Source organism: Brachionichthys hirsutus, chromosome 23, assembly GCF_040956055.1.
Source record: "Brachionichthys hirsutus isolate HB-005 chromosome 23, CSIRO-AGI_Bhir_v1, whole genome shotgun sequence".
Taxonomy (NCBI): domain Eukaryota; kingdom Metazoa; phylum Chordata; class Actinopteri; order Lophiiformes; family Brachionichthyidae; genus Brachionichthys; species Brachionichthys hirsutus.
Genome location: NC_090919.1, coordinates 197575 through 210192, shown reverse-complemented (window position 1 = coordinate 210192; position 12618 = coordinate 197575). Strand labels below are relative to the sequence as shown.

General features: G+C 57.9%; 1 protein-coding gene across 1 annotated transcript; it reads right to left on the bottom strand.

Annotated features, from left to right (window-relative positions):
- Positions 1 to 6951: 6951 nt before the first annotated feature.
- On the bottom strand, positions 6952 to 11628 carry LOC137911659 (E3 ubiquitin-protein ligase Topors-like). The gene is given in 5 exon segments (XM_068756040.1): positions 6952 to 8112; positions 8610 to 8699; positions 8775 to 11047; positions 11384 to 11463; positions 11589 to 11628. Coding segments are annotated over 5 exon segments (3102 nt in total). The 3' UTR covers positions 6952 to 7493.
- Between the last annotated feature and the right edge of the window lie 990 nt (positions 11629 to 12618).

Genomic DNA, 12618 nt, shown 5'->3' with positions numbered 1-12618 from the left:
CACACACACACCGTAGACACACACACACTGTAAACACACACACACACCATAGACACACACACACCATAGACACACACACACACACTGTAAACACACACACACCATAGACACACACACACACACACTGTAAACACACACACACACCGTAGACACACACACACACTGTAAACACACACACACCGTAGACACACACACACACTGTAAACACACACACACACCATAGACACACACACACCACACCGTAGACACACACACACACACTGTAAACACACACACACACACCGTAGACACACACACACACTGTAAACACACACACACACCGTAGACACACACACACACACCGTAGACACACACACACACACACTGTAAACACACACACCGTAGACACACACACACACACTGTAAACACACACACACACCATAGACACACACACACACACACCGTAGACACACACACACACACTGTAAACACACACACACACCGTAGACACACACACACTGTAAACACACACACACACCATAGACACACACACACCATAGACACACACACACACACTGTAAACACACACACACCATAGACACACACACTGTAAACACACACACCATAGACACACACACACACACCGTAGACACATAGACACGCGCACACACATGTACATATTTAATGCGTGTGTGTGTGGCCGGAGGTCAGAGGTCGGACGCACCTGTGGGGGCGGTCCAGTCTGAGCTACGCCTCCTCCGGTGGGTCGACACAGGCTCCAGTTTACCCTCCAAACAAACCAAAGAAGAAGAAACCACGGTGTGACGGATTAACCGCCGCCCCCAGAGGATCTGAACTCTGATTGGCTGAGAGGAAGTGACATGAATGAGAGATGTTTGACATCATACATTTCCAACTCGCCATGAGAGCAGCGCGAGAAGACCACAGAGGAAGAAAACATCAACGGTTGAATACAAAATGAGAACTCCAGCCCACAGGGGGGCGGTGGAGGGGAGGGGCTTGGGTTGATTCTGGCTACGCTGCCCCTGGTGGAACCCATCTGTTGCAGCAGAAATTAAGCCTTTCACTTCCTGTTCTGGGCGGGGGCTAACAGTAACGGCTGTCTAGCTAGTAGCAGCTCTAGCTAAGGCTAGCGGGTTTGGGAGGAGTCGCCGGACGGCGTTCTAGCTAACGCTAACGGGTTTGCGAGGAGTCGCTTGACGGCGTTCTAGCTAACGCTAACGGCTTTGCGAAGAGTCGCTGGATGGCGTTCTAGCTAATGCTAACGGGTTTGGAAGGAGTCGCTGGACGGCATTCTAGCTAACGCTAACGGGTTTGGGAGGAGTCGCTGGACGGCGTTCTAGCTAACGCTAACGGGTTTGGGAGGAGTCGCTGGACGGCATTCTAGCTAACGCTAACGGGTTTGGGAGGAGTCGCTGGACGGCGTTCTAGCTAACGCTAACGGGTTTGCGAGGAGTCGCTGGATGGCGTTCTAGCTAATGCTAACGGGTTTGGGAGGAGTCGCTGGACGGCGTTCTAGCTAACGCTAACGGGCTTGGGAGGAGTCGCTGGACGGCGTTCTAGCTAACGCTAACGGGTTTGGGAGGAGTCGCTTGACGGCGTTCTAGCTAACGCTAACGGGTTTGCGAGGAGTCGCTGGACGGCGTTCTAGCTAACGCTAACGGGTTTGGGAGGAGTCGCTGGACGGCGTTCTAGCTAACGCTAACGGGTTTGCGAGGAGTCGCTGGACGGCATTCTAGCTAACGCTAACGGGTTTGGGAGGAGTCGCTGGACGGCGTTCTAGCTAACGCTAACGGGTTTGGGAGGAGTCGCTGGACGGCGTTCTAGCTAACGCTAACGGGTTTGGGAGGAGTCGCTGGACGGCGTTCTAGCTAACGCTAACGGGTTTGGGAGGAGTCGCTGGACGGCGTTCTAGCTAACGCTAACGGGTTTGGGAGGAGTCGCTGGATGGCGTTCTAGCTAACGCTAACGGGTTTGGGAGGAGTCGCTTGACGGCGTTCTAGCTAACGCTAACGGGTTTGGGAGGAGTCGCTGGACGGCGTTCTAGCTAACGCTAACGGGTTTGGGAGGAGTCGCTTGACGGCGTTCTAGCTAACGCTAACGGGTTTGGGAGGAGTCGCTGGACGGCGTTCTAGCTAACGCTAACGGGTTTGGGAGGAGTCGCTGGACGGCGTTCTAGCTAACGCTAACGGGTTTGGGAGGAGTCGCTGGACGGCGTTCTGATGGTTTGTTTTTGTTTTCAGAGAGAAGCGCCGCGCCGCCTCCGTAAGCAAGCGTGTGCGTGTTTGTACGTGTGTGCCGTCATGTCAGGCATGACCAGCGGCGTGTGTGTGGAGAGCGACCTCTCCTCGATGCTCCAGAGAAGCTCCGCCCCCTCACACCATCACCCTAATCACCATGGATACAGCGGACAGGGACAGGTGAGCGTGACCTTTTGTCGCCGTGATGAGGTCGCCGCCCACGTTGTGACGCGTCTGCTCCCGTTGGCTGCAGGTGGCGGGCCTGGCGCCGATGCTGGACTACGGCCCGGAGATGGACCGGTACCGGTCGTCCATCGCCAGCTTCTACAAGACCAACGTCAACATGAACGTCGCCAGCTTCCCGCTTCCCCCAGTCCGCCAAGCTGGCGGCGCGCCTGGCGGCGGCCACCCCCTTGTTCCCGCCTGCTGCAGCCAGGCTGGGCGCCATGGCTACGGGCCCGTGGGGTTGCCATGACAACATGAACCATCCCGCGGCCATGTTTTGGGGCCGGCCCAAACCCGTGGCGGCCGCCCCGACACATCACCCCCACCATCATCACCCCTCTGCGACGCCGGCCCACGTGACCTCCTCACACCCCCACGGTACCAGCATGCACCAGGGCGGCGAGGGAGGCGGAGCTGAGAAACAGGGACCCAGTGCCTCCTCGCTCCCCGCCTCGCAGGGAACGCCACATCACCAGTCCGTCACGCCGAGCAACGGGAACTTCCTGCCTGGTTATGGCAGCGGAGCGGACTGTGGCGTCGTGAACAAACAAGGACACGCCCACCCGGATATGATGGGCCTATCAGAAAGTGGGAGCTGCAATAGTGGAGGAGTGATGGGAGGTAGCTTCCTGGGGGGGCTGGGATTACCCCCCGGGGTTATCGTCATGGCGATGGGGTCGACAGATGCCGGCAGCGCCTTCCAGATGACGAGCGGCCAGCGGGCGCTAACGGACTGCCAGCAGCACGCCACCTCCTCTCCCTGCCCCTCCTCCTCCTCGCCATCGTCCTCGGGAGCAGCAGCAGGGGGCGTGTCCCTGTCGTCCTCGTCATCCTCGTCCGGCGCGGTGGCCAAGAGGAAGAGGAAGCGGTGTGGCGTTTGTGGGCCGTGCCGGCGACTCATCAACTGTGGCGTCTGCTCTTCCTGTCGAAACAGGAAGACGGGTCATCAGATCTGCAAATTCAGGAAGTGTGAAGAGCTGAAGAAGAAACCGGGGGGAGGAGGGGGGCGCTGGAGGTGAGGGCACGCACGCGCACGCACACACACGCACACGCACACGCGGATGAGTGGCGTGCGTGTGTCTGAATTAGCGGTGATCAATAATTCATTGACGACGGTGTTCGGCCTCATTGATCGCTACACACGCCTCTCTGGGGACAGTAACAGCCGTTGTGTAATCAGGATACCAGCAGGTAATCAGATTACAATTAGCAGGAAGCGTCACGACCATGAACGGTTCCCTCAGCATCAACACACTCGTGTGTGTGTCTGTGTGTGTGTGTGTGTGTGTCTGTGTGTGTGTGTGTGTCTGTGTCTGTGTGTGTGTGTGTGTCTGTGTCTGTGTGTGTGTGTGTGTGTGTCTGTGTGTGTGTGTGTGTCTGTGTGTGTGTGTGTGTGTGTCTGTGTGTGTGTGTGTGTCTGTGTGTGTGTGTGTGTGTGTGTGTGTGTGTCTGTGTGTGTGTGTGTGTCTGTGTGTGTGTGTGTGTGTGTGCGTGTGTGTGTGTCTGTGTGTGTGTGTGTGTCTGTGTGTGTGTGTGTGTGTGTGTGTGTGTGTGTGTGTCTGTGTGTGTCTGTGTGTGTGTGTGTGTGTGTGTGTGTGTGTGTGTGTCTGTGTGTGTGTGTGTGTGTGTGTCTGTGTGTGTGTGTGTCTGTGTGTGTGTGTGTGTGCAGGTGTTTCACACTCTTGCCTCATTCTGTGTCTGTTTCACCGTCAGCCAATCAGAGCGCTTCTCTCTGTCTCTTTGCTGATTGGTTGGTTGTGACTGATGCTCGTTGATTGGAGGTCACATGATTCCCAGCAGCCAATCAGAGGGTCAGTAGCGTTCAGCGGTCCTCACCCTGCTGTCCTCTGTCTTTCCCAGCGGCCGCCGTCCGTCCCGACCGGCGAGGCGTTCCGTTGGTTCTTCTAGCGTCCCGCCTCCAGGTCACGTGACCCAACCAGCCCAGCTTGGATTCATTACGGGAAGGAGTTTGGAGAGGAATTTAAATACGATGTGGACGATAATCTGAGACTCAGCGGGGACAGGAAACCAGCGAGGAGGAAGAGGAGGAGCAGGAAGAGGAGGAGCAGGAGGAGGAGGAGCAGGCAGCTTGGTGACAGGCGGCAGAAACTGGCCAATCAGCTTTTGGTGTGACGATGCCACACTCCCATTTGTCCTTGAATTTGTTCACAGGTATTTTGTTTTCTCTTATAGTAGCAGACGCTAGCAAGCTACAGCTACCTAGCAACAAACGCTACCAGCTAGCACAGTAGGTTCCCATTGGCCAAGCTAAGTAGCACATGTTAGCATCATGTGATGGTCCGACTGGCGTTAGCATGAAAAACGTTAGCGCTAGCTTCATGATAAACCTGATAAATAAATACATTTATTAAAGTTGTTTAGCTGCTAAATAATAAGAATAATGATTAATAATCAATAATAATGGCCGGATAATTAATCAACAACGTCACGGCACAGCAGTTCTGTTGGAGGCGTTCCTTTCTGTTCATCCGTCACTGATTGGCTAACCGCAGAGAAACGGAAACGTGACCACACAACGAACGCCGCTAACGGAGCCCGCGTGGGCGTGGCTAGCGGTGATGTCACTGTCGGAGCCCACCAACCAGCCTCCCTGATTGTCTAAAGACATCTGGATCCTTTACTCTCAATGATTCTGAAGTTCTTCTCAGTCATTGTCCAATCAGAAGGGCTCTCACCTGAGCAGGTAATCCACCTCAGGTGAGCGGCGGCCACGCCCACCGGTCCACCGTTCAGCGAGGATCAACCCGAAAACAGGAAAGATCTAAAGTGACCAGAATGTTTCCCCCGTCATGCCATGTGATCAAACTGTCTCCTCTTCCTCTTCTTCCTCCTCCTCCTCCTAGAAACCATAAACCCCCACCTAGCCAATCAGGAAGGCCTCCAGGGGACCCTCGCCGTCACCATGGAAACAACAGTTTGAACTAACTCGCAAGTTAGCCTCTGAGGGACCGTCCAGGACCGTTACTAGGACTACAACTTTGTCACAGTAGGACTACAACTACCACATCACTGTTATCCGTCTCTTCTGTCTACCTCTTGGTCGAGAACCTAAAGGCGTCCCCGGACCGTTGGTGAGCTGCTTCTCGTCCTGGTCCAGTCCTCAGGGCGCCGTCATCCTTCCTGCTGGTCCTGCTGGTCCTGCTGGTCCTGCTGGTCCTGCTGGTCCTGAACGAGATTGGACCACACAGGAACCACTTTGTTGTATTTTTGTATTCGTCAATCACGCGGGCTCGGCGTGAGCAGAACTTTATCGATAGTCAAACCCTCACCAGGACCTCAAGGAGAGTCCAGAACCGGTTCCTGTGGTCAGACCGGACCAACAGGAAGAGGCGGGTCCACCAGCAGTTCTGAAGTCGGATCTCACAGGAACCTCCGGGGAGTTCTGTAGAACGAAATCAGAACAGTCCACTGTTTCCAACACATTCTGTGATCCACGCCCCCTTTTACAGGCCACGCCCCTTTCCCTTTGCGGTTGTTTTCCTGTGCAGAAATTTCGCTTCATTGTTTCCTTCAGGATCGATTTAGAAACAAGAACTGTGATGATGTCACTGATGATGTCACAGATCACCGCCGTGAATGGCGTTAGGGTTTGTTTGTGGGAGGGGAGGTACTGCGGAAGGCAGACTCCGCCCTCCTGCTCACAGCACCTTAGCCAATCAGACCGAGCCTAATTCAAGGAACATGGGCATTAGCCAATCACAGCGCAGGATGAACTGGAGGGAACGTTTATTTACGGTTTTGTTTATTTTTGATGCCCCTCCCCTTCCTCTTCCTCCCGCTGCCGGTGAGAGGGAGGAAGGAGGCGTTTGCTCCGCCCCCTCACGTATTTGGTTGTGTTGAATTGTAATAAAGTGTGACAGGAAGATGGATGTCAGCTGATTGCATCATCGTGTGCGTGTGAACGCCACAAGATGGACGCCGCGTGTGTGTGGGCTGAGACAGACAGAAGCTGGTTGTCCCTGACAACGGTGTGCTGTGTTGCCTGGCAACAGCACGAACAACGGTGTTGTAGAATGTGGGCGTCGCCTGCGTACAGGCAGCTGTGACGTCATTGATTTTTGTTTGTAAATAAACGTCTCTGTATTATAATGTTATAAACTAGAGAACCAATCAGAACGCATCCCCACCCCCACTTCCTGTTATTGATCTCTCATCAATAAAAGCGACCTCCATCCCACCAGGCTCATCAAAGAGCTTCGCCGTGGACGAGTTCTAACAAGGTGCCGGGTTCTTCAGGTTCTGGTTCCTGTGTGTCGGGGGGGGGTCTTCCTGTCTGAACGCGAGGTCGAACCCTGATCGTCTTAATGACCTCAGCCCCCACCCCGGGCCGATCGGCCCGGAGGTGGAGGACGGCGCCATCTAGTGGTGCGAAGGGGGCGCTACTGCTCATCGATGGTGTTCCAATAATCAATCAATGATCAAGTGTACAAGAAGAAAGATCGATTTCTTTTAATTCAACCCCGGCCTATGAACGGAGTCATGTGACCAGGATTTGATCAGAAACCTGATGTGACCTTTGACCCTGCTTGTATCAGAACCAAACACTGACAGGAGCTGCAACAAACAAACAAACATTTCCTTCAGCAGTTCTCTCGACCGGCACCAGGAGGCGCTCCCGCTTCCTGGACTGGGCCAACGCCGGGTTCTGAGCCCGTCAGTCCAGGTTGAGTGGAACTCAATGGCCGGCCGGTTCCGGCGCCCCCCCAGGACAGGAAGCGGGTAGATGGGCGGCGGCCGACGGCAAGACAAGCCGTCCTCAGACGGCGCCTCGCAGGAAGGGCGGCGACCCGTGGGGGGCAAGAACCAGACGCCAACGGGTGGAACCCTCACCATCATGGCGTCTTCTGTCCTCACAGAGCCGGCGTCAACCGGGGGGGGCGCAGGCCCCCGAAGGGACGAGGGAACACGCTGGAGTCCGGGTCGGGACCAGCCCGGACGGACGGGTGGGGGGGGCTCCCTAGGACCGCTAAGGCTGCGGTGACGGCCCACATGGGGGGGGGGCGGCATCAGACCCGGACCAAGGACTTGTGGAATGGATCGAGTCCCCCAAGTCCCCCAGGGACGAGAGGACGGGAAGAAAGGGGGTCCACAGGACAGCTGAATGTGGCGGGCTGTCCTCCCGGCTCTCCAGGAGGCTCCGCCCCCACAGCGGCGCCGATGGGAGGACTCCCGGCGTCCTCGTGCTGTAATGACCTCACGGGACTGTCCCGGGTCAGGGGCGGGGAGAAACCCTCACCCTGGGCGGGGGAGGAGCGAAACAAGTCCAAGTCTTGAGTCTGGTCTCTGCCATCTGGCGAACCCGGGTCGGGCGTGGGACCGGGTCCAGCGGTCCAGGACAGACGTCCTGCTTGAAGCCCCGCCCCGCCGTCCTCGACGCCGGACACGGCAAGGGCAGCCTCCGATTGGCCGACCGGCTCGCCGTCTGACCCAATAGATCCACGGTCCAGGATGTCGTCAGGAAGGTCGCCGATTTCTGCATTCAAGGCTCCGCCCACTCCGGCGGCGGTCAGCAGCGGGAGTGGGAGGAGCTCCGAGAAGTCGACCGTCTGCTGGCTGCTGACCGGGCTGCTGCTGGCGATGACATCATGGCCGCTGTCGCTGTCCAGCGTGATGACGACTGGGGGGCTGAGAAAGACCGCGTGATTGGTCAACGAGTATCAGGTTAGTGCTGCTTCTGGCTTAGGACCCGCCCCCTAACAATGTCGTCTGGAACCTCTGGCTCAGGAGCCAGATGTGGCTCTTTTGATGGCTGCATCTGGCTCGCAGACAAACCTTTAATTATAAAAACTACGCCCCCCCCCCCCCCCACGGCACTACGCCGGGGGGGGCTACGCTGGGGGGGGGGCTACGGGGAACATTCCTCGTATTTAGTTTGAAACATATTTTCGGTTCTCAGCCTAAAAGGTTCCCGCCCCCTGGTCTCGTCTGACTCATGCCCCGCCCCTCTTCACCTGTTCCTGGATCTGCCCCCCCCCCCCCCCCCCTCCCAGATCTAAAGTATTGATACTTGATCGATATCAGCTGCTGATCGGGTTCTGCCGTCTGCAGGAAGTGACCACCTGATGATGCCGCTGCTACCTGTGTGTGGGGGGGCGGGGGCGGGGGCGGGGCCGGGGCCGTACCTGCTGCGCTGCCGGTCCCTGCGCCGCTGGCGGGCTCCGGAGAGGCAGGCGCCCTCGTAGATGATCTCCACGCTGGGACTCCGCCCCTCCCTGGGGAAACAAGGCGGAGCTACAGTGATGATGTCAGCAGTTCTTACCTGACAAAGAGAAACAGGAAGTGTCTGCTTTCACCTGTCTCCCCCCGGATCGCTGTGAACGTCCCTCCTCCTCCTCCTCCTCCTCCTGCTGCTCCTGCTCCTGCTCCTCCTCCTCCTCCTCCTCCTCCTCTCCTCGCGGGGGCCGCTGCTCGGCCTCCAGGTGGGGTCCTTGTCGTTGTCCAGGTGGCGGCTCTTGTACTTCCTCTTCCCACCGGGTTTCTCCACATGGCGGCCGCCGCTGCGGTCGTCAGTGGAGACCGAAGTGGGCGGCGGCCTCCGCGACCACGGCTGAGGGGAGGATGAGGAAGTAGCTGATGAGAAAGAGGAGGAGGTGAGGGGGGAGACACGGGAACAGCGGTAATCCCAGCTGGAGTCGGACGGGCTGGGCGGCGGCGGCGAGCCGGCCCCCTCCCTTGAGTGAAGCGGCGAGGAGGAGCGGGAGCGCCGGCGCATCAAGGCGGGGTAGATGGAGCGGTTGGGATTGGACAGCGTGCCCCTCTTCCTCTCCCGACCTGTCCTGCTCCTCTTCGTCCTCCTCTCCTCCCTCGCCCCCCCGGGGGGCGGCCTTCCGTCTCCACGCCGCTGCTCGCTCTCCCCCAGCGGCGAGCAGACAAAACTCCTGCTTCGGTCCGAGCTGTCGGACCAGGAGCGTCCGCGAGAGCGACGCCCACCGGCCTCGCCGTCAAGACCGTTTCCATGGGAGCGTGATGTGGAGGGGGGGATGGGGGGCGTGTAGGAGAGGCGGGGAAGGAGGGCGTGAGCGAGGGGGGGGAGGGCGCCCTCCCCGCCCCCCCCGTCCTCCGAGGAGGACAGCTGCACCAGCTCCGGCGTCCGCTCCGCCAGCGGCTTCTTGTAGCCAACGATCAAACACTCCTCCTCCCCCTCATTGGCAGCTTCCTGAGAGGCGGGGCTGAAGTAGGAGGGGCCTGGAGTCTCGTCATCCCAGGCCGGCGGGCTGAGACAGCCTCCAATGTGGATGATGTCATCATGAGCGGCCGCCGTCCTCTGGTGCGATTCTCCTCCCTCCTCCCCCTCCCCCTCCTCTGAAATGGCGATGACGGAGCTGCCGTCGGAGGCGCTGTCCGGGCCGTCCGGCGCCGGCGCCGGCGGCTCGTACACCGCCTGCAGGTCGTAGTCTTCCAGGCTCAGCGGCGAGCGTGCGAAGCTGAGCAGTTCATGCAGGAAGTGTTCGGTACGGGCCAATAGGAAAGGTCGCAGCTCCTCCTCTATTGTGGGCGTGTCCTCCAGGCCGTGGCGTGCAAGCCGAGCCATTATGATGCGCTGGACGACGCCCACTAGCGACTCGTGTACGCCGTAAAGCACTGTAAGCTCCCGCTGCAGCCAGGGCGGGAGCCTGCTGAGGTGGGCGGGGTTCTGGTGGAAGCTCTCGGCTGTGAGGTCATACTGCCGTCGCCCCGGGCCGGTGACCCCGGCAACGCCTCGCACCTGCACGCCACACCGGTAGAGGGCGCGGCGCAAGGCCACCATCTCCCGCCCCCTCAGCCGCCGGATGGCTCCGCCTTCACGCTGCAGCTGCCGCCGCGCCGCCAATCGACTCATCAGCCGCCGCGACTCCCGGTCGTCGCCGCCCAGCGGCGCCGCCGCCTCCCCGAGTCCCTCAAATATGACCCCGTACTCCGTCGCTGGAGCCCCTCCCCTCGGCCCCTGCTCCTCCAGGTCTCCTCCATCGCTGTCCTCCTCAGCAACGGGGGGGTGGGGAGGAGGAGGAGTATGAAGGTACCACGCCCACACGCCGCTCCTCCGCCTCCTCGTGGTCGTCTCCCCGGCGCCGGCCCCTCGGTGCCTCCTCAGCATCAGTCTCATCTGGTGGTTGCTCCGCGCCGCCGAGGCCATGGCGGCCACCATGGCGACGGTGGCGGCGACGCCGCTGCTGGCGGCCGGCGGCCGCAGCGTGTACTCCTTGAAGTCGTCCTCGCCGCGGACCGAGTGCAGGATGGCGCCGAACGGCTGCTTGCACAGCGGACACTCCGCCTTGCTGCGCGACCACTCCCGGATGCACGGGAAGCAGAAGCGGTGCAGGCAGCGCTCCAGGTACGCCGGCTCGTTGAAGCGGTCCAGGCAGATCGGGCACTTGGAGTCGGGCGACGCCTCCTCCGCCGCCATCAGCGCCCGCGCCGAGGCGGAGGACGAAGGAGGAGACGAGGAGGTGCCGACGGGAGCAGCGGCCGTCTTCTTCTTCTTCCTCCTGCTGCGCTCCTCGCCCTCCTCCGGCTGGCCGCCATCACCGGCCTCGTTGCCACGCCGACGAGCACGCAGCTTCATCCGTATGGGCGTCATCACCTGGAACGGATGGATGGGAGTTTAGACTACAGTCTGACCTCTGACCTCACACACCTGTACCTGGACCCGCGCTGCTAGCACTGAGCTAACGAACAGCCGGCAGCATTTCAGTAACGATGATGCTATGCTGTTAGCATGTGCTCGCGCTGCTAGCACGTAGCCCCGATCGTTTCTCCCCCTCTCGGTTCGAACAGGTCCAATCATTCATCCAATCACTTTGATCGACCACTAGACTGTGTGTCTGGAGGACAGCGCAACTCGACGACGGAAACAGACACACAAGCATTTGAGACATTCTTACGACGCTAACACTGTTAGCTCGTTAGCTTTCCGTGCCTGAGCGGAAGACTCCCGGAGTCGCTGCTCCTCCGGGCCGCCAGGCTCCGCTGCTCCGATTCGTTTACACAGAAATGTCCCTGAAAAACGGAGACATTTACCACGAGCAACCCGGTCCGGTCCGACCCGGTCCGGTCCGGTCCGGTCCGGTCCGCAGCAACACAGCAGGGACGGGAGAGAGAAAGATGATGCGTTCTTCTTCCACGGAGCCGAGCGGCGCTCTGCTGCCCCCACTGGTCCGACATGAGAACGACACCTGCAGCAGCAGAAGAAGAAGAAGAATGTCATTATTATTATTGAGTGTCAGGTTCAAACTGTGATCATTGAACGGGCTGAGGAAGAGGAAGAGGAAGAGGAGGAGGATGTGGACCTTCAGCAGGCGGAACCTGGACAGGATCTCCTCTGTGGTACGTCAGAGCTCACTGCTAGCGGTGCAGCTAGCTAGCCACCAGCTAGCCCGTTTAGCTTTCTCAAAGGTTCACGAAGCCCTGATGAAACGTTCTTCTGCTGCGTGACGTCATGAACGGCGGACTGGCCAGCTAGCCACATGCTAGTGCTAATGGAAACGAGTTCATGCTGGGGGGGGGGTCTGTATCGTTAACATGCTGGGGGGGGGGGGGGGGGTCTGTATCGTTAACATGCTGGCGCGTTATTTCATGTGATTGAACACTTTGGTTAATAAAATCCTGCAAACATTTTAACTGAATTTGATTACAGACTGATTTGCTATCGTTTACCTGATTTGCTATCGTTTACCTGATTTGCTATCGTTTACCTGATTTGCTATCGTTTACCTGATTTGCTATCGTTTACCTGATTTGCTATCGTTTACCTGATTTGCTATCGTTTACCTGATTTGCTATCGTTTACCTGATTTGCTATCGTTTACCTGATTTGCTATCGTTTACCTGATTTGCTATCGTTTACCTGATTTGCTATCGTTTACCTGATTTGCTATCGTTTACCTGATTTGCTATCGTTTACCTGATTTGCTATCGTTTACCTGATTTGCTATCGTTTACCTGCCAGCTCTCATTTACACAAACAAGCAAAATGTGAACCCTTCATGAAGAACTTCACTCAGGTGGAGAAAATGATTTCATACAAAGATGATATTTAAGCGCCGTAAGAGAAGAGCAATGGAATAAAGATGACGTATTTCACAGGCTAATGTTGGCTTTGCAGCTTTTATTGGTTGATTTTGTTGTAATCTGAACTTGAGGGGAGGGTTTTTA